Source organism: Dasypus novemcinctus, chromosome 25, assembly GCF_030445035.2.
Source record: "Dasypus novemcinctus isolate mDasNov1 chromosome 25, mDasNov1.1.hap2, whole genome shotgun sequence".
In the NCBI taxonomy this organism is placed as follows: Eukaryota; Metazoa; Chordata; class Mammalia; order Cingulata; family Dasypodidae; genus Dasypus; species Dasypus novemcinctus.
This window is the reverse complement of record NC_080697.1, coordinates 5823-33814: the sequence shown is the minus strand read 5'-3', so window position 1 is coordinate 33814 and position 27992 is coordinate 5823. Positions and strand designations below refer to the sequence as shown.

Genomic DNA, 27992 nt, shown 5'->3' with positions numbered 1-27992 from the left:
ATTTAGTCCCTAGATTATTCTCTAGCTTTCTTTAAATTGACATTTACATCCTCAGACTACCCTTTTCAGCCACAATCCCATTTATAAATCAGCTGCTACTCACTGTAATGTGTTACCATCAACCATACACTTCCACTCTTTTACAGTCAATTTAAACTTCTAAATACACTAAGCATCTGTAGTTCTGTAGTTCTTCTCAACCTTTCTCTTGTTAACTCCATGTATTTATTATTCATATTTAGTTCATATCAATGAGACCATGCAATATTTGTCCTTTTGTGTCCGGCCTACTTCACTTAGAATAATGTCTTCAAGATTCATCATGTTATCATATGTGTCCCAATTTCATTTCTTCTAACTGCAACATAGTATTCCATTGTATGTATATACCATGTTTTGTTTATCCTTTCATTGGTTGAGGGACACTTGAGTTGTTTCCATCTTTTGGCAATTGTGAATAATGCCGCTATGAACATTGTTGTGGAGATGTCTATTCATGTCAAAGTTTTCAGTTCTTCTGGATGCATTCCTAGTAGAGAAATTGCTGGATCATATGGTAATTCTATATTTAGCTTCCTGAGAAATCGCCAAACTGTCTTCCACTGAGGCTGCACCACAATCCCATCAACAGTGAAGTTGCTTTCCTATTTCTCCACATCTTCTCCAGTACTTGTTTTCTGCTTTTCAATAAACGGCCATTCTGCGTGGTGTGAGATGACATCTCATTGTTGTTTAGATTTGCATTTCTCTAATAGCTAGTATATGGAACATTTTTTCATGTGTTCTTTGGCTATTTGTATTTCCTCTTTGGAGAAAAGTAGTATGTTTTTTGACAATTATATCTAGACATTTTTTTGTGCATAGATTTGGATTTTTTCTCACATTCCTGAACTCATGAATATAAAATGTATCTTTCTATTTCAAGCACCTTACTTCACGAGGTGTGTGTTTATTTTATTGCTAAATGTGTGACTGTATCAGGCATTATGCGAATATTTATCTTGCAATTATATAAAGTATTCAAGTGGCAGGTGACTTTTTTTTTTTTTGTCCTTAGGTCTGTCTCTACTCACAGCTTCTTTCTGCAAACACATTTCTAAAAGTCTGTGAATATATAAGAATGCACACTTCCACATAATTTTTAATTTTCAACATCTCAAAGAGAGGGATGCATTTATGCATGTCTGCATTTGTTTTCATCAACGTATTATGCTAGAGTTCTGAACCAATTGCTTGTTATGTTAGAATTTTACCAATTTTTTGAAAGCTGTATTCAAACACTATGTTTACTTTGTATAAATGGGTAAATTGTAATGTATGTATTTTCATTAAGTGTGGAAGATATTTTCTGATCTTTCTATGATGGGTTGTTTTCTATAAGCTAAGAAAAATGAGACTAGCCCATGAACCACATGCTTCAGATGAAACTACCATGTGATTTCAGAAAAACACCAGGAAACAAATTCACTGATGTGCTTGGATCTTTTTGATGGCATAGCCCTAGTTATTTAATTTGGAGAACTTGAGTTTAAATTTGACATGACAGATCATATGTAATATAGAATTTTCCAAGGAGGGCAGGGCATGCCTATGAATTTTCTACTTGGAAATGCTGTTAGCATTCTTTAAATTCTATATCCAGTTGTTGGGCATTATACATTTTGAGAAGTATTTGGTTTGGGAAGGCTTATAATCAAGATGGAGGAATGCAAGTCATTTTTAACAAGTAGTTCCCGATGTTTAGTTTTATGATGTGTCTGTCCTTTTTATTTCCAGGCAATGGCTCAAGTCTGAAGACATCCAGAGAATCTCATTGCTTTTCTATAATAAAATACTAGAGAAAGAAGTAAGCTGTTTTTCTTTTAAATCAATTGTTTTTACTCAAATGTTAGTTTTTTTTAAAAATCCTTCATTAGAGTGTGCTCATGTTATTTACATATGACTTTTAAACTTCCTCTAATTATATGAGAACTCTTTGGAATTTTTTTGTGGTTCTTTAATGCATATATTGATTTATAATGTTTCTTGTCACCCAGTTTCCATCCTCGGCTAGCCACCAATCTCCACATTCCTGGTATAAATGGTGGCTAATTTTTTTTTTTCCTGATTTGGGCTAAGGGAAAGCACCAGGAGCTGACACTGGCTTTCTCAATGCAAAGTGTTCTTAGAAAATGTTTTAAAAGAAAGTAGAATCCTTTCTGACCAATTGACAGTGTCTTTACACAGATTTTTAAAATTTTTGCCAGAAATATGAGATTCAGATTCAGCGTTCAGGAAAATTTGAACCCAATTTTTTAAGTTGTGTTGGATCTTAATACTTTCTTATATGTTGTAGTATGACTCCTAAAGTAAGAACTGTTTCAGGGAACCAACGGACAGATATTCAGTTCTTACATGTCAACCTTTGCATGTATGTACTAAAATGAATTCAGTAACTATTGTAGAAAGGACAAGCATTCTTCTGAGTCAACTTTATTTCATTAGCTTTTTATTTTTGTTGATCTAGAAAAGGAACAAGAGTTAGAGGTAATTTCCATCTCCAACCATATAATTACAGGCTTAGTTTGAAATAAGCTATTAAATCATTTTCTGCAGCCACTGTACTGATATTAAAAGTTCCTTGAGAAAACTCAGTTCATTGTTTTATAAATACCGAAAGGAAATATCAAAATTCCTTGCAAAATGAATCATTGGATTGAACTTCTATTGTGTTAGTGGTCAAGAATATCAATTGCATATTTCTAAGTAAGGGACTTAGGATGTTTTCCAAAATGTTTGTTTCCATTGTTTTCCAAAATGATGTTTGATGTAATTTATTACTATTGACCACCTCATCCTTGAATAACAAATCTTAATGGCTAGTTACTCTTTAAATGCTACATGCTTTCCTTCCACATAGAAGTCCCTTTTAGTGTATATACTACCACAATGGCAATTCCAACTCATGTCTCTGCATAAAGCCCTGATAAGAGCTCAATTGAATCCATAGAGCTCACATTGCAGTGGTTGTGCTAGTACTACTTCATCACTGAGTAAATTCTCCTGACTGTCAAGTCACAAAATTCACCAAAAAGATATTCCTGAAAACTGGAAAGTGATGATCATTTAAAAATGCAGCTCTTGCTAACATTCCCCATGTGTACATATTGGCAAAGACCAACTTGAAGGCAAATGTTCGAGAGCATAAAGATGTAAGCTCCCATTTGGCCACTTATCTCTGGCCTGCTCCTTAAGAGGCAGTGTCCTAGTTTGCCAGGGCTTCTGTAACAAAGTACCGTAGACAGTTGGCTTAAAGAGCAGAAACTTATTGTCTCATGGTTCTGGAGGGTGGAAGTCAAGGGGTCTTGCTCTCTCACTGTCTCTGTCTCCCTCTTTCTCTTTCTGTGTCCAAATTTCCTCTTATAAGGACACCAGTCAGATTAGATTACAGCCCACCCTATTTAGTTTGGCTTCATCTTAACTAACAGCATCTTTAAAGATTTTTACAAATGAGTTCACATTCATAGGACAGGGGTTGAGGACATAAATGTGCCTTCTGGGGGAACACAGTTCACACCATCACAGGTAATGAGGGGGAAGCTGCCTTGGCCCTGTGGTTAGGGTGTCCATCTACCACATGGGAGGTCCGCGGTTCGACCTCCTTGACCCGTGTGCAACTGGCCCATGTGCAGTGCTGATGCACGCAAGGAGTGCCGTGCCACGCAGGGGCATCCCCGCGGAGGGAAGCCCCACATTCAAGGAGTGCGCAACGTAAGGAGAGCCTCCCAGTGTGAAAGTGCAGCCTGTCCAGGAATGGTGCCGCACACACGGAGAGCTGACACAGCAAGATGATGCAAAAAAAAGAAAGATTCCCATGCCGCTGACAACAACAGAAGTGGACAAAGAAGACGTAGCAAATAGACACAGAGAACATACAACCCCGGTGTGGGGGAAAGGGAGAGAAATAAATAAATAAATAAATCTTAAAAAAAAAAAAAGGTAATGAGGCATATCAGAAGACAAACGCCAGTGGACAAACTGGAGCTCCTGCAGACAGCCCTTCTGAAGCTAAAATCCAAGAAACACATGTGTTTCCCTTGACTCGGTAACAGTCTGTGCAAGTATAATTACTGCAACCTGTCAGTATTTTCGGGAAGTTTGAATGACAGACTCTATTTCCTGTCATTGTGTTATAAAACCCTCTTTTGCAAGGCCATGTAGCTGTGAGACTGGGAGGATGCGCTCGAGGCGGGTCTGTGTTTCACGATGGAAACCCTGGTTTCACGATGATCGAGCTGCATCTTCCTGGACTGTCACTCACTCATTCTAGGCTGCAGGTCTCTCATCCCACGCTAGGAACAATCACAGCTACTGCCTCACGAGGGTGTAAGGATGACATGAAGTGAAAGATGGAGACCTCTAGGGGGCCTGCGCGTGGGCACGGCCACACGAGGTAGAAACCGCCTTCGGCAGCGTGGTGGCTGCCGCAGGTGTGGCCCCGCACTGCATGCACCTGTGTCAAGCAGGCGCCGTCCCAGGTAGACTGCTGCCTGGGCCCCTTCACCGTGTGACCCCCGCCCAAGCACAGGGCTCGATCACGGCCCTGCACCAGAGCCCCAGGACTTGTCCGTCTGTCACTGTCCTCACCACCTCTAGGGAGCATTAAGATAAGACCTCAACATGAATAAATAACCTCGCTTTCCCTCAATACTGTTCAGCGGTAAACTACTATTATGTGAAAAGCCGTTCCCTGTTTACAGGCACCAGACCTGCAGAGGAACTAGGCACCCGAAGGGGCCATCTGTCCCTTGGAGTCACACCTTTTTCTGGTCAGGTGCCCCTTCTCCCCGTACTGGAAGGATCTGACCCTCTGTTAAAGGGTTTCTGAAGAGTTCCACTCGTTCACATCGTGGTTTTGAGAAGTCACTTATTCATCATTTAGAGGGCCGAAGGCTTCTGCCCACTACCTCAGAGATAAGGACCATCATCCTTTGCTTATTCTTGCCACGGTCTACAATTTCTACCATTAGGTTGCTAGATAATGTCGGCAGCCCTTCTCTTTGAGAACCACTTTTAATGATTTATTTTCCCCCTTAGTACCGAGCCACTGCACTGCCAGCATTCAAGTACTACGTGACCTGTGCTTGCCTCATATTCTTCTGCATCTTTATTGTGCAGATTCTCGTGTTGCCAAAGTAAGTATACCTGGGTTTCCATTGGAATTCTCTCTTGCTTTGTGGTATACTCTTTCCACTCTAATTCAGTTATGTTGCTGAGTGTGAACGGGTCTTAATGTCCAAAGTGAGAGGTTGTTTAGCATGTCCCATAGAGCATAACTTGCTCTATGATGGTGAGGGGTCCCCGTTTGTCGTGCTTGGTCATGGTACTATTGGATTTTTGAAGTGGTCATGGTGTTTCAGGGATTGGATCTCTGTATTTCTGGTCTAGGAAATGTGGCCCAATGAACTTAACTGAAACAAAGTCATCTGATGTCGTTTTGATAGTAGCATTACCTTGCCTTTCCCTGCCATCCGTCCTTTTTCCACATTCTGTGAATTATACTTCCCTCGCCTGTCTCTGAAGTCCCCTCTCTGCAGCCAACTCTGCCTTTTAGAAGTCACGTTCAACTTGGCCTCTCCCAAGAAAGACTTGGGTGGGAGTGCAGAAGAAGAAACTGAGCAAACTGGATTTCATCCACACGGTAGCACTTTGGCATAGGCTCTTTCTAATTCCACCTATTGTGGAAAAACCAGTCACTTATGTTTCTAGATAATATTTTTGCTTAAACCTTCTGAATGAGTGCAATATAAGCCAAGTGACTTTTTTTAAGTGTCCTTTTTAAACAGATTCTCATTTTACAGTTTCACAGAAAAGAAAAACAGAAGGAAAAAAAAAAAACATGCCTGTTATTCTTACCAGGATGGAGGACATGAAAAGAAATGCCAAGATGTATTTTCTTTCCCCTTATCATTATTAACTTTGTAAAGACAAAGTGACCATTTTCAATCCAGTGGGATTTAGTTTATGCTTGCATTTAACTTCAGTGGTGCAGCCAGAATTTGAGGACAGCAGGAATTGCTGAGATTGGGTTGCATTTTATCTCATGAAGATGCTGAGCAGACTAGAAAGAAGTGGTCTGTCTTTCCAGTTTTACCCTGAAGGATCCACCAAGGCACTGAGCCAATACTATGGCATTTATAGAAGTAAAAAGTCGAAATATTATTCTAATATGTACAACTCTAAAGCTATCTACCCCCTTTTAGAAGGAGTTGTCACAAGGCACACGTTGCCATAACTAAGTGTTGAAATACATGGGCCATGCCATATGTGCCCTTCTAGATTTATAAAACCTTCAGTGGAATTTCCCAATGTCAACATATAAGTTTTTCATTCAAAACACGCTTAACAAATCAACCTCTTTCTACATGCTAGGCCTATACCACACAGTGTGGGAGAGAAACAACCCAATCTGCATGCATTAGGCTTTCTACCTGGAAGGCATTTAAAAAGTTACATAAACAAAGCAAGTGTTACCAAGGAAATGGGCTCTTATTAATCTTAATTAAGTAGTTTCATTTATTTTTTTACATCTTCCTATTTGCTGACTATTTTTATATTCTCTACATTATATCATGTTAATATCCTGATTTTTTTGTTTTTCTTTTAAAAAATTACTTGAAATGAATTATTTCATAGTTAAAGTACAGAGTAACTAACATAATGAATACTCACATGCCACAATCCAGACTTTACAAATGTAAATACTGTGTTGTGTTTACTGTAGATATGTTTCTATGCCCTTGGTAATGATATTATTTGAGTTACATTACTGGAAAGGGCATCTATTTGAATTTCTTTTTTTTTATTTATTCAATCTGATATTTTTCCTGTATATTAATATGACTTTTGTGTTTTCATCTTATTTACTGTTGTGTGGAGGCCCACTTCTACCATTTTGTGTTTTAATTACATTGCTTTTCTTTGCTTCTTTTCCCCTTCCCTAACTCTTAGAAGATTGATTGATTTTTCTTTATTATTTATTTTCTTTACTGGTTAGTAAGTTGCATGTTTATGTTTATTATTCTTTTAAGGTTTGACATTAAAATGTTAAAATTTATTCTTTACTTACTAAATTCTAAAGTTTGTCATCGTTCCTCAAAAACTATAGTGTATTTTTCTTCTAATTAATACGTATCATTTATTAACGGTTTCATTGAGGACTGAGTAAGTAGCAATAGTTTCCATGTTTTGTTTGTATTATCTGCTTTATTTCACTTTTGTTCTTTTTTTTTTTTAAAGATTTTTTATTTTTATTTTATTTAATTCCCCTTTTCCCCCGGTTGTCTGTTCTCTGTGTCCATTTGCTGCGTCTTGTTTCTTTTGTCTGCTTCTGTTGTCAGCGGCACGGGAAGTGTGGGCGGCGCCATTCCTGGGCAGGCTGCAACTTTCTTTCACGCTGGGCGGCTCTCCTTACGGGGCGCAGTCCTTGTGCGTGGGGCTCCCCTATGCAGGGGACACCCCTGCGTGGCACGGCACTCCTTGCACGCATCAGCACTGCGCATGGGCCAGCTCCACATGGGTCAAGGAGGCCCGAGGTTTGAACCGCGGACCTCCCATGTGGTAGACGGATGCCCTAACCACTGGGCCAAGTCCGTTTCCCACTTTTGTTCTTTAGTGATGTACTTTAACTGGGTATGAAATTCTAGTTTAACACCTGTTTTCCCTCAGCGTTGTGATGATATTCCATTGTATTTCAGCTTCTATTGCTGCTAATGAGATGTCTTCTATCAGTCTCATTCCTTTTTAGTATTTTGCTTTTCTCCTCTGTGTACTTTTTGATTATCTTTTCTGGATTTTCACAGTATTATTTCTTGATGTATACTTGTTCTTATTTACTGAAGTGCCCCAGTATGATTTTTCAATCAGTTCTTGAAAATTCTCTGCCTTTTTCTCCTTCTACATTGCTTTTTTTCTACTTTCTCTATTCTTTCCTCCTGGAATTTTTATTAGGTATATGCTGTTCTTTTTATTCTGTGTCTCAGGCCTTGTAATTTTTCCTCCAAGTTTCTATGCTTTATTTCTTTGTACTATGTTGTGATGATTTCATCATCCCCACTGAGTTTTACTTTCAGTGATTTTTTTATATGTAAGAAAAATATTTGGTTCCTTTTAAACTTGAAATTTTTCAAGATTCTATATTTCATCTTTGGGGTTCACTTTTCCTTTCATTTCTATGAACACTTTAAATATACGTATTTATATTTGTTCTGTCATTATAGTCCATAAATATGTGATTTCTGGCATTTAGTCTCTTTGTTGACTGTCTCATAGTGGTGTGTTCCCTTGTTATCTGAATCTTTTTAATGTGAGTTCATCAGCAGCAAGGGATTTGGCCATAGATATCTCATGTGTTCTGCATTGTGAAGGCATCCCCATGGCATAGTTTCCAGTTTATTTCTTCCAGGTACCCATAGGCTCACCAGTTCAAATAAAAATATTTTGTTAAATCCTCAAGTTGAGGTTCCCACATGAGATGGACCATGAATTTGGATCAAGGCCCTTGTAGAGAGCAAGACTGGGAATCTCAGTTTCATAGATGACTCTTTTCCACTCATGGCCCTTGGCAGACAACTTCTCTGATCATTGCCAGGCTGGTGGACCCAGTTTTTTCTCCCCTATTTCCTGGTGGGACAGCACATCATGGCTCTGACTTTATTCAAGAGCATAGTTCAAATTTCCCACTAAGCAAATGCCTGAGACTCCTCTACCATGAGTAGACAAACTTCACGCTCTGCAGCATGTGTCAGCCCCTGGGATTCCTGGCACCCCTGTGCCATTTGCCCTCAATGCTTCTCAGTGGTCTGCTTTTGAACACCCTCTTTGCGCCATATTGATTGACATCCCCTTACTTATTGAATTGTAGTTTTGTTGTTTTTTTTGTTTGTTTGTTTGTTTGTTTTTGGTAAACGGCCTTATTTTTTGAAAAAAGGAAAGAAAAAAATCAATGGTTTATGAGTGAATGAATGAGTAATGATGACATAACAAATAAGAGAGGAAATTTTGACTGTGAAAGGAGCAGTAGGGAGAAATGTTTACCTGTTGTTTGACCCTTAAAGTTTGCATCTGGCTCTAGTCTCAGAATTTGAATAGCTGTAATTAAATTATTTGTGGGTTTTTCTTTTTAGAGTTCTTCTCTCACTTCTGCCCACCCTATAGTATAAATTTATCACAAATGTGACTTCTATTCAAACATCAAAAATGTTCAAACATGAATTATTTTTGCATTTTTAGTTGTTTCAGTAATCTTGTATGGCAAACTAAAGAGATGGTATTAAGCCATGCATGAGTAATTGCTTTAACAATGATATTTTTCTCACAAATTTTAGCTAAATATTATGTTTCATTAGCCCATGTTGAATTGAGAATAACATTATATTATAGCTAAGAAAAATTAGTAAAAATTAGTAGCTAAATTATAATCTTAAATATCTTAGAACTATTATTCTATTGAGATTCCTTTATACTTTAATAGTTCAAAAGTCACTTTTATTTATATGCTTATTAAGGAAAAAATGGAACAAAGAGAAGAAAAAAAACAAGATAATTCTCTTTGCCCAAGCTAAATAAACCACATAGCTTTTACAGAGATGAATACCCTGGTTTGGATTAGGTTCATCTGAGAATACCTCAAAATTAGTGCCTTGACTAAGTTATCTGTTTCCTTCTCCCACACATAGATAAAGGCCAGAGGTGGCAGCTGGAGGTGGTATCGTGCTCCATCCCTCAGAGCCTTTGGAGACAGGGCTCCCTCTGATTCACCCTGCTGTCCCTGAGCTTTCATGCTCCTCTTCATTCTCTAAGATGGCAGCATCCACATTATAAGCAACAGGATGGAGGAAAAGACCAGGAATCAGAGAGTTTAAAGAGTTCATACATGCCATCTCTTGAAGAAAACTCAGAGGAGCTACCTATGACTCTGCAGTTTATATCCCAAGGCAGAGTTCTTCATCACATATCCAGCCCTAGCTGCAAGAGAGGCTGGAATATGGTCTTTAGCCTGTGCCCCCAGGCCCCTCACTAAAAGTTCTATTATCACGGAAAAATGGATGTTCTGTGAACCACTGCTCTCTCCAGAAATAACTGATGACTCTAGTTAGCTACATATAGCTGCTATAGTAAAATTTGAGGAACTATGACAGTAAAAAGAAAGCTGAACACATTTTAACTTGATGAAACAGACCAGTATAACTTTGCTTTCTATCTAGGGTTACCTTTTCAACATTTATAATAGAAAAAGTACATAAAATATATGTGAAGATATATACAATAGAAATTCCTACATACATCAGTCAGTCAGTCAAGGAATCATCCAACCGCTAGTTATTGGGACCACATAACTACCCAGTTAGAGATGCTGGGAAAACAGCAGTAGCCCCTAAAGTCCCTTGTCCCATATACCTTACATTCTATTAGGATAAACAACGATCATGTAATAGACAAATAAACAGAGTAGAGACTGGGAAGTGATGGAAGGTGGTATTGCTGGTGTTAGTGGTCAGGAAGGCATCGCGGATTATGTGACATAGAAGCAGAGGTGTGCATAAGTGGGAGTGTGAATCATGTGGCTATCTAGCAGAAGAACATTCTAGATGATGGCAATCTAACCTGAGTTCAAGGAATAGTGAGGCAGCAGGGTCACTGGAACAAGGTGGGCCAGGGAAAGAGTGATGGGAAATGGGAGAGGAGCAGACTGGGAAGAGCACATCCGACCAGCCCCTGTAGGCCACTGCCAGGACTTTGGGTTCCATTCTTAGAAGCACTCGAGAATTCTCAGCCAAGGGCATGCTCTACCTGTGTTATGAAAGTATCAGTTTTGTTTCTGCAGGGGAATTGGGGTCAAAGGTAGAATTAGGAAGACCAGTTAAGTGATGATGATGGTTTGAACTAGGATGGCAGGGGAGGGGTTAAAAAGCGATCAAATTTAGGATAGATAGTGAAGAGTGATGTAGGCATATCTTGCTGGGTTGGATGTGAAGAGTTAAGGGAGAGTTAAGTTCTGTGGTTTGGGGCCCTGAACAATTGGAAAAATGGAGTTTGCCATTTACAAACAGTGTTGCTGGATGTAGGAACATAGTGTGGGAGAGGTGTGGAACCATAAGTTCAGTGCTAGACATTAAAGACCCATGTTCACATTTGACATCCAGATGGTAGGGTGCCTCAGAAGGGGGCAGCTATGAGCCTTGGTCAAATGGAGTTAATGGGAGGGGCTGGAGGTGGAGCCATATTTGGAAAATTCAGCATTTAGATAGTGCTTAATCTGAAGTCATCTATGGAATGACTGGAGAGAGAGTGCTTCTGGGGAACTGTGTGTCTAACAATTTAAGTCTTCCATCCTTATTGTCACCATGTAGTGGAAGCTTCCTTACTCAGACAAATATAGTTCCTTGTTCTTTTCCACATCACAGGACCCTCAAATGCCCAGAGCATCTCAACCAACAAATTGCTATTATTGGAGAAAGGCTATTGTAATGGTGATGAATGTTTAAATGCCTTCCTTCTTTTCACCTTTGGAGTCTTTTTAATGACCAAATTCCCTTTTATTTTTGAAGTTCTGTCTCTTAAAACAAGGGGGCAGGTATTATCTCTTGTTAACATATAATTAAAAGAAAACATTTCTTCCCTCAGGAACACAGTTCTCCTCACCTACACTTAAATATCATGCAACAGATGTGATTATGGTGTTGATAAGAACTCATTATTTGGGGATAGGAGGTGAGGGCAGGGAGGGAGAGGTGTCATGAAATCCATCACATTAAATTAAATTCCAGAGAATGACATAATTATTTTCCCATGGAAAGTGTTTATAATTCATATAATTTTTAGACTTTCTTGCAGGAGTGTATCTCTGCAAGGAGTTTCCTATCAGCAAATGTGCTTCCTCATCTCTGTCAGCACCACCTTTAAGCAGGTGGCTGGGAAGAAGACTGGGAAGAAGATCCAGAATGGGGAGAGGGACTTGTCTCAAATCAGTGTCTTCTAAATATTACAACAGTAGACTTGATTAAAGTGACAGAGTCAAAAATGTTTACATAAGAGTGTAATTTTTCCTTCCTCATGACAAAGAAGAGTGAAGTTTGCATTTTACTAAGTGAATAAATCAGTTATATTTGTGTGTTCAAAGAGAAACAGTTTGCAACCAGACTGTTAATTAAATTGATTAAGTTACACAAACATCTTGGTATGCTTGATGGGCCTCAATGTTCTTCTGTTAGAACAGGCAGGATAAATGGTTATAATTAAGAGCTTTTGAACAACCATCACTATGCCTCATGGCGTGTCTTGTTCCCTGACTCAAGGAATGGGAAGTACATTAATCTGAGCAAGAATATCAATATGCCATGGACTCAAACATTATACAACCTCCAGTTGAGCATGTCAGTGAGAGTCTGAGCAGCCTCTGAGTCTGGATCTCAGATCATAACATACGTTTCTATATCATCTACAAATAGAGATATTTTCACTCCTTCTTTTCAAATCTGGATGCTTGTATTCATTTTCTTGCCTAAATTGCCCTGGACAGAACCTCTAGAACAATGTGGAATAGAAGTAATGAGTATAGACATCCTTGTTTTGTTCATGATCTTAGGGGAAATCATTCAGTCTTTCAACATTTAGTTTGATGTTGGTTGTGGGTTTTCCATAGATGTTCTTCATCAGGATGAATAAGTTCTCTTCTATTCCTGGTTATTGGTTGTTTTTATCTGGAAAGAGCAGTAGATTTTATCAAATTCTTTTTCTGCATCTATTGAGATGATCATGTTTTTTCCCTTTTATTCTCCTTTATTCTATTAATATGGTATATTATATTAATTGATGTTTAGATGTTAAACCAACCTTGCATTCCTAGGATAAGTCCTATTTGGTCATGGTTTATAGTCCTTTTGATATGTGACTGAATTTGTTTTGCTAGTATTTTGCTGAGGAATTTTTTTTTTTTTTTGTCTGTGTTCAGAGATATTGAACTATTGTTTTCTTTTCTTGTGATGTATTTGTCTTATTTGGGTATCAGGGTAATGCTGGCCTCATTGAATAAGTTGGGAAGTATTCTCTCCTCTTCTATTTTTTGAAAGAGCTAATAAGTCGAATTGGCATTAATTATTATTTAAATGTTTAATAGAATTTCCCAGTGAAACCACCTGGGCCTGGGCTTTTCTTTGCATGTGGTTTTTATTGCTAATTCTCTTTGTTTTTCATGTGTCTATTCAGATTTTCTCTTTCTTCTTGCATCAGTTTCTATAGCTATTCATAGCATACTTTTAAGAATAATCATCTCTGCTTAAATGGTCATCTGTTATGTATTCAATTAAGTAAAGACAGACAGCCAATGGTATTAGTAACATTATTTTCTATCCCTTAGTGTATTCTGACATTTAAAGAAGGAGCAAAGTGGTGGTCATTAGATACATTCTTCCAAAACAAAATCCAGCTCCTCTGATATCCTCTTCACTGTACCCAGTAGAATATTAAAAAATGTTGGGAGTCAAATATTAATACCTCTAATATTTTCTCAAACACAAAGGGCTCTAATGTATATATTGCCCCAGCTCCCAAGTCTCTGTCAACTGTCTGCATAGTGGAATAACCATTCCCAGGAAACAAGCATTAAAATACATTTTAGGGAAGAATAGTCTATAAAATTCATTCTAGAAAGCTGAGGGAAGTCATCATCAACAAACCAGTACTACAGGAAATGCTAATAGAAGTTCTCCACACTGAAGTGAAATGAAACCACATGGGAACTTGAATCTACAGGAGGGAATGAAGAGCACTGGACGTGCCAGATAAGTGAGAGAGCATAAAAGACTATATTTTTATCTTTTATTAATTTTTCTAAAAGGCGGTCAATTGATTAAAGCAAAAGATAACATGTACTAAGACTTCTGATGGGGAGGAGGATGGGACTATATTATTGTAAGGATCTTAGGTATTTTCGGAGTGGTACAAGTAGTAATATTAACTAACTTCTGGTAACAATGTGTATTTTAACTCTTGAACAATCACTAAAAATTACAAGGCAATATAGCTGAAACACCAACAGAGGAAGTACTAAAAAATATTCAATTAAACAAAAATGTCAATAAAGGGGAAACAGGGGGACAAAAAGACATGAGGCAAATAGGAAACAAATAGTAAGATGATAGGTTTAAAATAAGCAATATCAACAAATGTAAAGGACCACAACATACAAATAAAGTAGTGAGACAAGTAGACAACACATAGTAAGATGGTAAACTTAAAATCAGCCATATCATTCAATGAAAGTGATATGGACTATGTGTGGGGACTGTATGTTTCTTCATGAATAACCTGAGCTGTGTGTGTAAACTTGCTAAAATTTAAAATTACAGCATAAGCCAAGTGTGCATGCAAACAATAAGAACTGCAGCCCCGCCTTTCCTAAACATGCCAAACACTCCAGTCTCCCTAGTTCCCAGAAAGCCAATAAAATGATGTAGGCTCTATAGACTTTGGGTATTCAGGAAGGATGCAAAGTAAATATGTTAATTCAAGCTTACCTGGAATGTGGGGGATATGTATTAATTCAAGCTTATCTGGTACTCAAACAAAGCACCATTTGACTCCCCACTCCTACAGCCTCTATATAAAAGGGACCCAAAAATCCTATTCGGGGCTCAGCTTTTTGGACAAGAGTCCACCGTGCCCAGCAGGTCATTAAAAATTTTTCCTTCTCAGAAATATTCCTGAGTCCTGGCCTTCTATACGCAATCATTGAATCTCTCTGCTTCCACAAGAAAAGGAATAATCTCTCCAAGTAAAAGCATGGGCAAATCACATGCTGTCTACAAGAGATGCACTTTAAATGTCAAAGACAGTCAGATTGAACATAAAAAGATGGGTTACATGTATCACATAAAGAATACACATAAGAAAACTACTGAACCTATGTTAATATCAGGAAAAATAGACATGAAGAGAAGTATTATCAAAGATAAAGAGAGACACAAGATAATGATGAAAGCATCAATTAATCAGGAAGACATAAAATCATAAAAGGTATTTATACCTAATATAAGATACATGCAAAACCAGAGAGAGAATTAGGCAAATCTGTATTTTCGGAGTGGTACAAGTAGTAATATTAACTAACTTCTGGTAACAATGTTTGAGAATAATGAGATGTTTGGTATCTCATTTTATACCTTGCTATATAAGTAAGGATATAAAAGATCTGGAAAAGACTACCAACTTCCTAGAACAAATTGACATTCATTGAACCCAACTACAGAATACACATTATTTTAAACTTCACATGAAACATTAACCAGACATAACATATCCAAAGTCATAAAAGAATATCAATAAATTTGAAAAGATTGAAATAAATTTGAAAAGATAAAAATCCTACAGTCTCTTCTCTATCCATAATAAAATCAAATTAGAAATCAATAACAATAGAATATCTAAACTATCCCCCAATATTTGAATGAGAAACTATATACTTTTCAACAACCATGAATTAAATAAGAAAGCACAAGAGAAATTAAAAAGTATTTTGAACTCAATGATAATGACAGTATAACATCAAAATGTATGGGATATAGGCAGAGCAAAAATTGAGGAAAATTTGTACCTTTAAAATGCTTAATTCGGAAAAGAAGGAAAGCTTATAATCAATCATCTATATTTCCACCTTTAGAAGCCTGAAAAAGGTGAGCAAATTTGAGCTAAGTATGTATAAGGGGGTGAATAATAAAGATAAAAGAGTAAATCAATAAAATATAAAACAACAATAAGACAAGTAATAGCCAAAAATCAGTTTTTGAAAAAGATTTTTTAAAAATCCCTAAGCTACTGGCGAGACTGAAGAAATACCCAAACTACCAATATAAGGAATAAAAAGAAATTCACTGCAGATCCTGTAGATATTAACAGTATATAAACAGTATATAACAGATATAAACAGTATAAAGATGGACTATTATAAAATATACTAGGCCAGAAAGATGTACAAATTAGATAAAATCGAGGAATTCCTTGGAAAGACAACTTACCAAAATTGACATATAATGGAATAGAACTTTTGAATTGGGCATATATCGATCAAAGTTGTGTTTGTTTTGTTTTTTTGTTTTTTTGTTTTTTTAATCCTTTCACTAAGAAAATTACACATCCATATGATTTCTGGGTGAATTCTCTCAACCATTGTAAGATGAAATACCACAAATGCACACAAATCTTACAGAAAAAAAGAGGCAAGGATACTTCCCAGGTCTTAGTATGAGACCAGTACAACCTTAATATCAAAACCTGACAAGGGTATTATTAGGAAAAGAAAATTAAACACCATGAACATAGAAAAATTTTTCATAAAAGTATTACCAAATCAAATGCAGCAATTTATAAAAAGTGTATACATCGTGACAAAATGCAGTTTATCCCATATATGCCAAGTTGGTTTAATGTCTAAAACTCAATCAATATTAGACCCCATATTAATAGAATAAAGTTTAATAACTATATCAGCATTTCAATAGATGCTGAAAATGCATTTGGCAAAATTCAAAACTCTCAACAAACTAGGAATGAAGGAGAACTTCCTTAATCTGATTAAGGGTGTCTACAAAAAACCTACAGCTAACATCACTCGTAATCATGAAATACTGAACCTATTTCCCTAACTTTGAGAACAAGACAGGGAAGTGCATTCTCACCAATTTATTCATAATTCTACTGGAGTTCTTTGCCAGTGCTATAGGCAAGTGAAAGAAATAAAAGTCATATAAACTAAAAGAAGAAGTAAAACTCTCTTTATTTGCAGATAACATGATTGTTTATGTATTAATACAAAATCTTTTGTAAACCAAAAATCCATTACTAGAACTCACAAGTGAGTCTCAGAAGGTTGAATGATACAAGTTTAATACACAGAAATTAACTTTATTTCTTTGCAATTATCAGCAAGAAATTGGAAAATGAAATTTTAAAATTCTACTTTTAAGAGCATCAAAAACCATAACATATAATATAACTTAATAAAAAACTTGGAAGATGTTTACACCTAAAGCTACAAAGCATTGCTAAAAACAAGGTGAAAGGACCTAAATAAATAATTAGCTATACCATGTTAAAGGATTGGAAAACACAAATTTTTTAAAGGTATCTGTTCTCCCACATAGCCTTCAGCTTTTGAAGCAATCCTAATCATAACACAACCGACTTTCTTTTTGGAAACTGAAAGGCTGACTAAAATTTTTACGGAAATGCAAAGAGCCTACAATAGCTTGAATAAGAGAAAATATGTTTGAAGAAGAGAAACAAATTAGGGGATCGTGCTATTGATTTCAAGACTGATGTGAAGCTGCAGTGATTAAGAGAGCATGATGTCTACTTAAGAGCATACAGGTAGATAATGGAACAGAAGAGAGACCCAGAAATAACCCCCAATTTAGGCAGTCCTTTGATTTTTAACAAAGGTGCCAGAGCAATCCAACACAGAAAGGACAGTCTTTTCCAACCAATGGTGCTAGAATAACTAAATACCCATTAAAAAGGAACCTAAATCCCTACATCATACCATAGCAAACACAAAAATCAATTTAATATTACTTTAAAGATTAAGAGGAGAGGGGCAAGAGCTAAGTAACATTGTTCAGACAAGAAGTCAATAGAACTTAAAGTTTAAATGATGGTGATTCATAAAGAAAATTAATTAGCATCTGTATTAGTCAGGGTTCTCTAGAGAAACAGAATCAACAAGAGATATCTGCCAATAGTATGCGATTCTCTGAGAGTCTCTCACGCAGCCGTGGGGATGCACAAGTCCAGGTTCCACAAGCAGGCCACAACCAGGGGTTGAACGTTCTCGACGAGTTTTGGGAGATGTTGACTGTCCAAAGATGAGCTTGGAAATTCTCTCTCAATGTGGAATCACTTCCCTTTTTAAGGAATTCAACTGATTGGGCTAAGCGTCACTCATTGCTAATGGCAATCTCCCTGATGGATGTAGTTGTAATCAGCTATCTATGATTTACCACTGCAGTAAAGTCAATGGTGATTCAAGTCCATAAATGCCCTTGTATTACAGTTAGCCCAGTGCTTGCTTGACCAAACAACTGGGCACAATTACCTGGCCAAGTTGACACAATAGCCTAACCATCACAGCATCTTAAACCCAAAATTATTTCGCCCTGGGAAGTTAAAGAAGAGAAGGAAGGATAGGATGAGAGGAGAAAATAGAATCGATGGGAAAAACAGATAACTGTGTTTCAAATCTATAAGGTTTACTTGTACAAGAACATTTTATAAAACTTTCAAACAGATAAAAGAAAAAATGGAGCAAAAACAGTGTAACTAATCAAACAAATTCAGAAATGGGAATGGAATAAAAACTCGTAAATGGAAAACAGAAAATAAGATGGAACAAACTGATCATATTCTAGTAAATTTCATAATTGTGAATTGGTAGAAGTGTCCTACTCAAAGAAAAATACCCATGGACTGGGGCTTAAGCCAAGAGCCACCTCTACTGTAAATATAAAAGAGCTAGCTAAAATAAAAAGACAGAGAAAGATTGGAAATAAAGGGTAAAAAATAGCTATTCCAGGAACAGCTTACATAAAGAAGGAAACTGCAATAATATAAATAAAAACAGAATTCAAGGTAAAGGCATTTAGCATGAAAATTTAATTTATATTGAGAAAAGTTACAGTCCCAAGAAAATTTAACAATCACACATCTTTATGCACTCCAGCATCTCTTTGAAATAAGCAAAGCAAAAGCTATTAAACTTTTGAGATATATTGACAAATCACAATCCTAGTTGAAAACATTAATAATACATTCTAAAACTGACAGCTCAAATTGAGCCTTAAAAGTAAATCCATTGGGGATTTAACTAACTCGGCAGGCTCAAGTCAATAGATTGTGCTTTGTTTACAGCAGAAAGAAAATATTTATCATTTTCTGAAATCTATAAGACATAACAGATGTAGAGTATATTTATCACAGCCCAGAAGAAAAATAAGTTGTCAAAGCAAGAATAATAGAAGCTACAATCTCAAATCAAATCTTAAAAAATTAGAAATAACAAAGACTGACCAAAAATAATCTCCTTTTGGGATTTAAAAATCAGACTTCTGAATAGCATTTGTTTAAGAGGAAATAAAAATTGAAATTACAGGCTTTTTAAAAGAGAATGGCCACGAATAGCTATAATTAAGAAAGATGTCAGATTTGGTCTGGGTAGTAGTTAGAGGAAAATACTTATGATCTTATTGGCCACCAATGACAATCAAGAAGAACAAAGTAGACCTAAATAAAGTAGAAGGAGGGAATTTTTTTAAAGTTAAATTATAAATTAATGATACAGAAAATGAACAGAAAGCATAGAGCTTCATAATAAAACTAAAAAGAAACCACTTTCTTTGAGAAGATCAACTAAATATGCAAAGCCTCCAGCTCCGCTCTGAAGGTGATGTCAGCTTGTTGCTGCTGCCTTCTGGTTCCTCCCGTATCACTCTCATCTTGCTGCTCTGCTCGCTGCTCTCCTCGCTGTCGGGTCTGCTTCTTCGGCAGTCTCTAGTCAGCCCGGTTGGCACGAGGTTCTGTGTCGGTTTCCTTTGAATTTTGCCTTTGGTTCTACATTGCAGTTCAGTCCTTTTTACACCTCCTTGTGTTCCCTGATCAAATAAAGTCTTAAGAGGCTTTGAATTATGTCGATCTTAAAGAAACTCTCAGAAGCGCATACACTTCTTAAAAACTCTTAAATCTACCTGCAGCCTGTCCCTGGCACATTTCTAGCTTAGCGAGAGTCTCCCCCCTGTGACCGCGGCTGCTTTTGTGTGTTGGTTGGCTCAGGGGTCAAGTGGAAACCACGCTCTGAAGCCGAGGGGGACCCTCGGCCGACATTTCGATGGACGGGTGTTGACGTGAGGGGACTCTGGCTAGGGGGGCTTGGGGTGGGTGAAGACTCAGCGCTCCCTTGCTGACCGGGAGCAGCTGTGGAAGGTGGGTCTTTGGGACTTGAGGGTGGGCCCACCCTGGAACCCACAGCCACCAGGACTTCGAGGGCAGGGAGGAGGGTGCTGGAGTGGGTGGGGGAGCTGTTGAAAAGGTCTTTTTTCTTCAGTGAAGAACTGATGCTGAAAGGGAGGTTTTGGTGTTTTGGTGTCTATGCTTGCATTTTTTTTTTACTTTTTTATGGTGGTAAAATACACATAACAGAAAAATCATTTGAACTATTTTTAGGTACGTAATTCTGTGACATTAAGTACACTAGCAATGTGAGATAACCTTCTCCACTAGTTCCAGAACATTCTCCTCATTCCAGAGACTGTACCCTTTAAGCAATAATTCCGCCAGCCCTCGTAACCTTTCTCTCGCTTGCCTTCTCTGTGAATTTGTTTGTTCTGGGTATTTCATGTAAAAGAAATCGTCCATGAGTCCTCCGTGTCTGACGTATTTACTCAGCACAGGTTTTCAAGAGTCCTCCCTGTTATGGCGTGTAGCAGCCCCCTTCCTGTTTAGGGCTGAAGAAGCTCCCACTGTGTGCAAAGACCACACTGTGTGTGTCCATTCGTCCGTTGATGGGCACATGGGTCGCTTCCACCTTCCGGCGATTGTGAATAATGCTGCGATGAACATCAGTGTGCAAATATCTGTTCCAGTCCCTGGTTTCAATGATATAGGGCAGTTTTAATAGCTCATAACATATTCAGCAGCCAAACTTTAGGCACTTTATTGTGATATAATTTTTACTTGTTTTATACTCATTTTCATTTCTCCAAAAATTAACAAGAAGTACAGTCACTTCCTAATTAAGCCAAAAAATAGGCATAGGTGGATTCCAGTATAATGGGCACACGCACACCTAACCTGCTTCTCTTTGTTTCCTGACAGAACTCCCACCCTCGGCATCTCCTTTGGAGTTGCGTCGCTCTCACTTGCCTTCATCCTCTTCGTCTGCTCCGCTGGACAGCTTTTGGTAGGTACCTCAAATATGGAATTTCTTTGAAAAGCGTGTGAATAAAAAGAAGGCTGATTCTTGATTAAAACATTCAAAAGCTGGCAGTTTTTTGATTTATCATTTCAGGAGACACTGAGCTCAGTAAAGAAACAGGAAATCTTCACGCTTATAGACCCAGATATCAACCGAGGCAGCCCATGTAGAACCAAGATTTTACCCTGAAGATTATTTTAAATGTTGGACGTGTTAAAACAAAGCCTAAGCAAAATTTATTTAGGTCTCAGAGAGTTCTGTTGAATCAATTCATGAATTGGGAAGATTCCAAACGCCATGAGGTAGAGAGGAATTCCATTGGGAAAAAAAAAAAAAAGCAATGGACTTTTATAGGCAGTAGAAGAGAATATATTGGGAGAAAATTTTCATTGGTTAAAGCAAACTTCATTTTCCAATATGGTTAGTGCAGGCAGTTGCTTACCAATGAGAAAGATGGCTGGCATAAGAATAAGGAGATGGCTATAGCTGATCATCTGATTTAAATCTGTTTTCTGGGCAATCGGGACATCTACAGGGAATAGAAATTTTACTTAGATTATGGTTTTGCTGACATGGGTCTTAGCACAGGAGCCTCCAGTTGAATCTATTAGATTTTATTTATCACACCCTCACCCTTTAGATCTGGTCCTTAGCCAAGTCAAGGGCTGAGATCAAAATTTAAAGCATTAACGCTACTCTCTTAGTATCCTTTGGCTCCAGATGACTATTGCAGGTGATTAACTCAAAGTTACAGATATTGTAGGGTTGGTCGTGTTTGTTCTCTTTGCATTTCTGTCACTCTAGGCAGATGGACACCATTTGGAGAGGTGGCTGGGTGCAACTATTTAAAACTTTGGAGAGGTTACAGTGTACCAGGGAGACTGTTATGACTATGTTGAGTAGTAAACTGCTCAATGTTTGGAGTATGCTTCTGCACCAAGGACCCAAAGCAGCTGCAATCAAAGAGAGCAAAAGCACCATCTTGAGGAAGGACTCACTAGTTTGAGCCCTGTGGTTTGTGTGACTATTTCATGTAAATGCATTTTAGGTCCTCAGAAGTGTTTATCCAAGTACAGCAGGTGGTACTGAGGGACAGCATAACCTCTTCCTTGCTCAGTCAGCTAGTGGCCAGAGCAATGCTCTTCTCTATAAGAACTTTGGTTAAAGAATCTAAAGAATTTTGTCACATAACAGTAGTTATGGAGTGGAATTAGCAATTTTTCCTACTCTTATGGACACGTTTCTTTTTTTTTCTTTAAAGATTTATTTATTTCACTCTCTTTGCCCCCATTGTTGCTCTCTGTGTCCATTTGCTATGCATTCTTCTGTGTTTGCTTGTCTTCTCTTTAGGCAGCACCAGGAACTGATCCTGGGACCTTCAAGAATGGAAGAGTGGTGCTCAATCTCTTGTGCTATCTCAGTTCCCTGGTCTGCTCCATCTCTTATTGTCCCTCCTCTGTGTCTCTTTTTGTTGCACCATCTTGCTACATCACCTCTCTGCCCTGGCCAGCTTGCCACACAGGCCAGCACTCGACTCAGGCCAGCTTGTCTTCATGAGGAGGCCCCAGGAATTGAACACTGGACCTCCCATATGGTAGATGGGAACCCAATCACTTGAGTCACATCTGCTTCCTTGGATACATTTCTAATCCCATTTTCACTGGTGCTAATTCCTAACTAAGGCTGTAACAGTCTCAAGAAAAGTGCTCATTTGGTATCAATGACACCTCCAGGTAACTCGCATTTACCTGTATGAATAAATTAAGTGGGGTAGTCCAGTGGGAAGTTTCGGATTTGCTATGAATTCCTAAAGGGAACAAGAAGGCGTCCAGAGGTGCGTTGCCGCCTCACTGTCCAATGACGTCTGCAGGGAGTGGCCCAACTGGTAGAAGTTTTGTTTCTTCCATAAAGCAAAATCAGCCCTGGAGGGGTGCAGCCCAGCCCTGTAGATGTTGGGGACATCTTGGGGAGGCCTCTGGATCTGCAAGTGAGTCATTTGCCGTTTTCATTATATTGGGAATCATTGCCTCTTGCCAGATTTCCCAGGGGGTGGGAAAAGAGGGTGCACAGCTAACGGCTGTGGTGTTTCCCTCTTACAGGATATAAATGAAGGCTCTTCTGCTTGTGCACACGTGGGGCAGGGGAAATCAGCTCCTCTGGTAGTAGTCTTGACTCAGCGGAGAGGAAAGAGATCAAGGACACGTGATGTTTCTAAAGGTGGCATTTGAGAGGGATCGGGCGTGGGTAAGACAATTGAGACTCTGGCATTTCATACAGATGGCGCTTTGTGGTGGTCAGTGAGATTCCTCCCTTTTTCAGTGGCCTGGGCAAAACGAATGATGGGTTTTACCTTTCCAGCCATGGCAAGAAGGAAGATGGAGAGAAGCAAAAAGAGCTTAAATGTGTTTTGGTGGTAGAATTTTCTAGGCATGATGGAAAAGCTATGCAAAATGGGTGTGGAAACAATAGAAATGCAACAATAATTGTAAAAAATAATAATATAAGGAAAATGACAAGGAACGCAGGGGCTTGTGAAGTCTTCTGTCACCTTGGGTAGAAGCTGTCCACCTTGGGAAGCTACTTCTTATCTGAATAAATTTTAGTTGTATTCTTCAGTTTGGCCATAGGTCCAAGTGTTGGAATGTGGTGCCTTTTTTTTTTTTTAGGTACCAGGGGCTGGGGATTAAACCCAGGACCTCATATGTGGGAAGCTGGCGCTCAACCACTGAGTCACATCAGCTTCCCTGAGTTGGATTTTCCATCTGTTTTGCTTGTTGTTTTGTTTTTGTTTATTCAGGAGACACCAGGAGCCGAACCCAGGCCTCCCGTGTGGGAGGCAGGTGCTCAACTGCTTGAGCTGCATCGACTCCCCTGGAGCCCTTTTAAGTTGTGACATGTGAACCCAAGATTCAGGCCCTTCTCCTTTGACGGCAGTGTCAGAAGGGCCCTTCCAACGTGGTTCAAGGGCTGTTTTATATTGACATTGCCTCCAGTATACCTGGTTGCCAAAAGTTAGCATGTGAGGTGTCAGAGGGAGACTTGGACCTGGAAATGGCCCATCACTGTGGGAGATAACCATTTGTATAAGTCGTTAGAGATCTACAATTTGCGTTACCTCCTGCTGGGGGCGGGGGTGTCAATTGACATAGGTCTTCAAGGGATAATTCTACAGGGGGAAAGTTTGTTTCCCTAAAGGTGTGCTAAGAGTGGTCACGAGGGTCAGTGGAAGAACTTGGGGTCAAGGCAACCCCGTGTCCTCAGTTAATTTGGGCAGTTTGTGTTTTAATTTGTCATTTGTTCTCTCCACCTTTCCAGAAGATTGAGGGTGATAGGGACAATGATGATGCTAACTTATTTGTAGAATCTTAGAGCTTCATATACCTACCCAACAAAATGAGGGTCTCAGTTATTAGAAACAATTGAAGGCATTCCTCAGGTGGGGAACATATTTTCTAAATGCTTTTAGCACTTTTTTTTTTAAGATTTATTTATTTATTTAATTCCCGCCCCTCCCCCTTCCCCCGGTTGTCTGTTCTCTGTGTCTATTTGCTGCGTCTTGTTTCTTTGTCCGCTTCTGTTGTCATCAGTGGCACGGGAAGTGTGGGCGGCGCCATTCCTGGGCAGGCTGCACTTTCTTTCCTGCTGGGTGGCTCTCCTTACGGACGCACTCCTTGCGCGTGGGGCTCCCCCTACGCGGGGGACACCCCTGCGTGGCAGGGCACTCCTTGCACGCGTCAGCACTGCGCATGGGCCAGCTCCACACAGGTCAAGGAGACCCGGGGTTTGAACCACAGACCTCCCATGTGGTAGACGGATGCCCTAACCACTGGGCCAAGTCCGTTTCCCTTTTAGCACTTTTATAGCATCTGCCTTAGGTCAAGGAAAGGCCTCTGAGATAATTATCTTAAGTTGGTCTTTTAAAATATTGAGGTTATTTATTACTATGCCAGGCTCATTAACATAAATGCAACATTTTTTAAAACTGTCAGAACCTGCCTGTTCTGTGAGAACGCTGATGCTCAGCTTCAACTTCAGCCTGGAGGACCTGAAGCGCGTTTGGGGGTGCTAAAGTTCTGTTTTATAACCTTAGGTGTATTTGTAACTGTTCACTCTAGGTCATGTGTTTCCAGGGAAGGTATGATGATGTGTATAGAGAGAGGAAACCTGTATTATGATAAGTCAAGAGATTGGGGATTTATCCCTCTTTTGTCAGTTTGCCACCAAGTCTACAAAAGATACTAAGTTAGCTTTCTGTCCAGCATTTAGGGTAGATAACCTATGCAAGATCACAGAAATCAGTTTAATTTACAGGTAGGTAATAAAACCATGCAGTTATCTGCAGCTTACTAATGGATGCAAAAAAAAAAAAAAAGGCTCAAACAATGAATAGAAGCAGAATCTGATAACTCACAGGAGTGTGCTGTAGCTTTCCTTTGCAATAAATATATTTCTTTATAGTTATTCTTCATTTGATCAAACATAACCTGAAAAAGATTATTCTTCATTATAGAATAAGGATGGTTTCATTTGATTTAGTCTGATTATTTACATTGCCCATATAGGCTCTTTGTAAGTTTGCTTTGCTGATAGTTTTTATAAGGAACTTCTGTTCAGATTTTATTTTTTTAAGATTTTATTATTTATTCATCTATTTCTCCCCCCATCATTGTTTACGCTCACTGTCTGCTCTCTGTGTCTGTTCATTGTGTGCTATGTCTGCTCATCTTCTTTTTAGAAGGCTCCAGGGACCGAACCCAGGACCTCCCATGTAGGAGGGAGGGATCTAATTCTTGAGCCACTTCCACTCCCTACTTGCTGTGTCTCTCCTTGTGTTTCCTTATTGTTGCGTCCTCTCACTACGTCATCTTGTTTTGTCAGCTTGCTGCACTAGCCCATTGCATCAGCTCACTATCTTGCTCATCTTCTGTAGGAGGCACTGGAACCGAATCCAGGACCTCCCCTGTGGTAGGCGGGCACCCAACTTCTCAAACCACATCCACTTCCCTGATAGGACTTTTAAAAGCCTCTTGAGGCTAGGAGGCCACCAGATTTCACCTGCAGTGTGGAAAATAACTTTCTTTACTGACCTGGAAGACTGGGAACCCTGGAGCTTGGTACCAGACTGGTTTTTCCAAGAGGATTTTGTAAGGACCGGCTTCATAAAGTTAACCTTAGTTTTTAAAAAGTGCCAGGTCACATATGATTAAATGAGCATCATTCTCAAGTGTGATATTCCAGTCAAAGGTTTGGTTATACAACCAGTAGTTCCAATTTTGTCCTGTTAACAAGGAGGAGATTCCACTTGCCACAAGGTTGGGAGAAATTCCTCTGAGCAAAGAGAACAACAGGCTTTATAGACAGAAGGGAGTACGTTGGGGGGAAGTTCCATTGGTTAAAGGCAACTCCATTTCCCAATGTGGTGGGTGCAGGAGGCTGCTCACCAAGGAGGCCGTTAGCAGGTAGAGAACAGGGAGCTGGCAATCCTGGGCTGCTGATTTACATTCTGTTTTCTGGGCAAGCAGTACATGTACAGGAAGTAAAAACTTACTTAGGTTATGGTTTTGCAGACACGGGGCTTAGCACAGGAGCCTCCCTTAGGTCTACCAGATTTTTATTTATCATATTTCATACCAATATTTCATACCAGGAGTAGTATTTATGTTTGTTTGTTTCTCTCATTTGTTTGCACCGATTCCTACAGGTTGTTTTTAGAGCCTTTGTAGCAGCAAATACACATGTTTTTTTTTTTTTTTTTTTTTAGAAAAAGGCTCTCTGTGTACAGGGGAATTAAAATTTAAACTAAACATGTTGTCTTTTACATCCATTTACAAGACATAAAATTTGGAACACTTGAAAATAGCAAACATAAAATATCTTTCCATGTCATTTGAATCTGAGCCCATCATAAATGCCTATGGCTTAAATGAGAGGCCTGGACATAAGAATTAAATCTAAGCTTATTCCTGAATATAAAGCAAGTATTGCCATAGCCCCGCGAGATCATCCTAAGAAAGCCAACAAAGCAGCAGAAGTCCCGAAAGATAAGTCAATGTTCCATTTTATTCTTTTTGAAATGAGAGAGGCCAGAGCCAAACCAGAGAGGCCATTCTGAGCCAACCTCGAGCAGAGTTCACAAGCAGCCCCAGAAGCAGCTTCAGAGAATTTTCATTGAAATAATTTATTATTTTTTCATCACAATCGTTTATTTTACAAAATAAATAGGAAATATCTTCAAATCATTGGCCAATGGATGCTTTCTATGAGAAGTCTGGGTGATGGGAAATGCTATAGAATAATTTTCCTGTTTTCTAAATCATGACTTCCCTGATTAGACTTTTTTTTTTTTTTTAAAGATTTATTTATTTATTTAATTTCCCCCCCCCTCCCCTGGTTGTCTGTTCTTGGTGTCTATTTGCTGCGTCTTGTTTCTTTGTCCGCTGTCAGCGGCATGGGAAGTGTGGGCGGCGCCATTCCTGGGCAGGCTGCTCTTTCTTTTCACGCTGGGCGGCTCTCCTTACGGGGCGCACTCCTTGCACGTGGGGCTCCCCTACGCGGGGGCACCCTTGCGTGGCAAGGCACTCCTTGCGCGCATCAGCGCTGCGCATGGCTAGCTCCACACGGGTCAAGGAGGCCCGGGGCTTGAACCGCAGACCTCCCATATGGTAGACTGACGCCCTAACCACTGGGCCAAAGTCCGTTTCCCTCCCTGATTAGACTTTGACAATCCTTCAGTCCTATTTAGATGACACAGCAAGGACCAAGGCCTCCTGTTTGCAGTGCCCACCCCCCACCTCTCAGAGTGGGCCCCCACCCATCGAGCTTGCACCCCTGCTGGGAAGCACTTCCCTTTCTACATTGTTATCTCACTTTGCTTTATAAAACACATTCTCTTCCTGTTAGGCTGCAAAGTCAGCCCAGCCCTGTGGCCTCTTCAGACCCTGGCCTGCTCTTCAACGTCCCTGGTGGCCAGGCCCCCCTGCATTCCAGTCCCCTG

The 27992-nt window shown here is 39.1% G+C and overlaps 1 protein-coding gene across 1 annotated transcript in view; it reads left to right on the top strand.

The window, feature by feature from the left end:
- LOC101415825 (adenylate cyclase type 2-like) overlaps window positions 1-25271 on the top strand; it is a 239387-nt gene extending 214116 nt beyond the window's left edge. The window contains exons 12-14 of the mRNA XM_058287870.1: window positions 1777-1846; window positions 5077-5174; window positions 20899-25271. Of these exons, the coding sequence (XP_058143853.1) occupies window positions 1777-1846; window positions 5077-5174; window positions 20899-21013 (283 nt within the window). The 3' untranslated portion in view covers window positions 21014-25271. The remainder of the gene's footprint in view (window positions 1-1776; window positions 1847-5076; window positions 5175-20898) is intronic.
- The last annotated feature ends 2721 nt before the right edge of the window (window positions 25272-27992 follow it).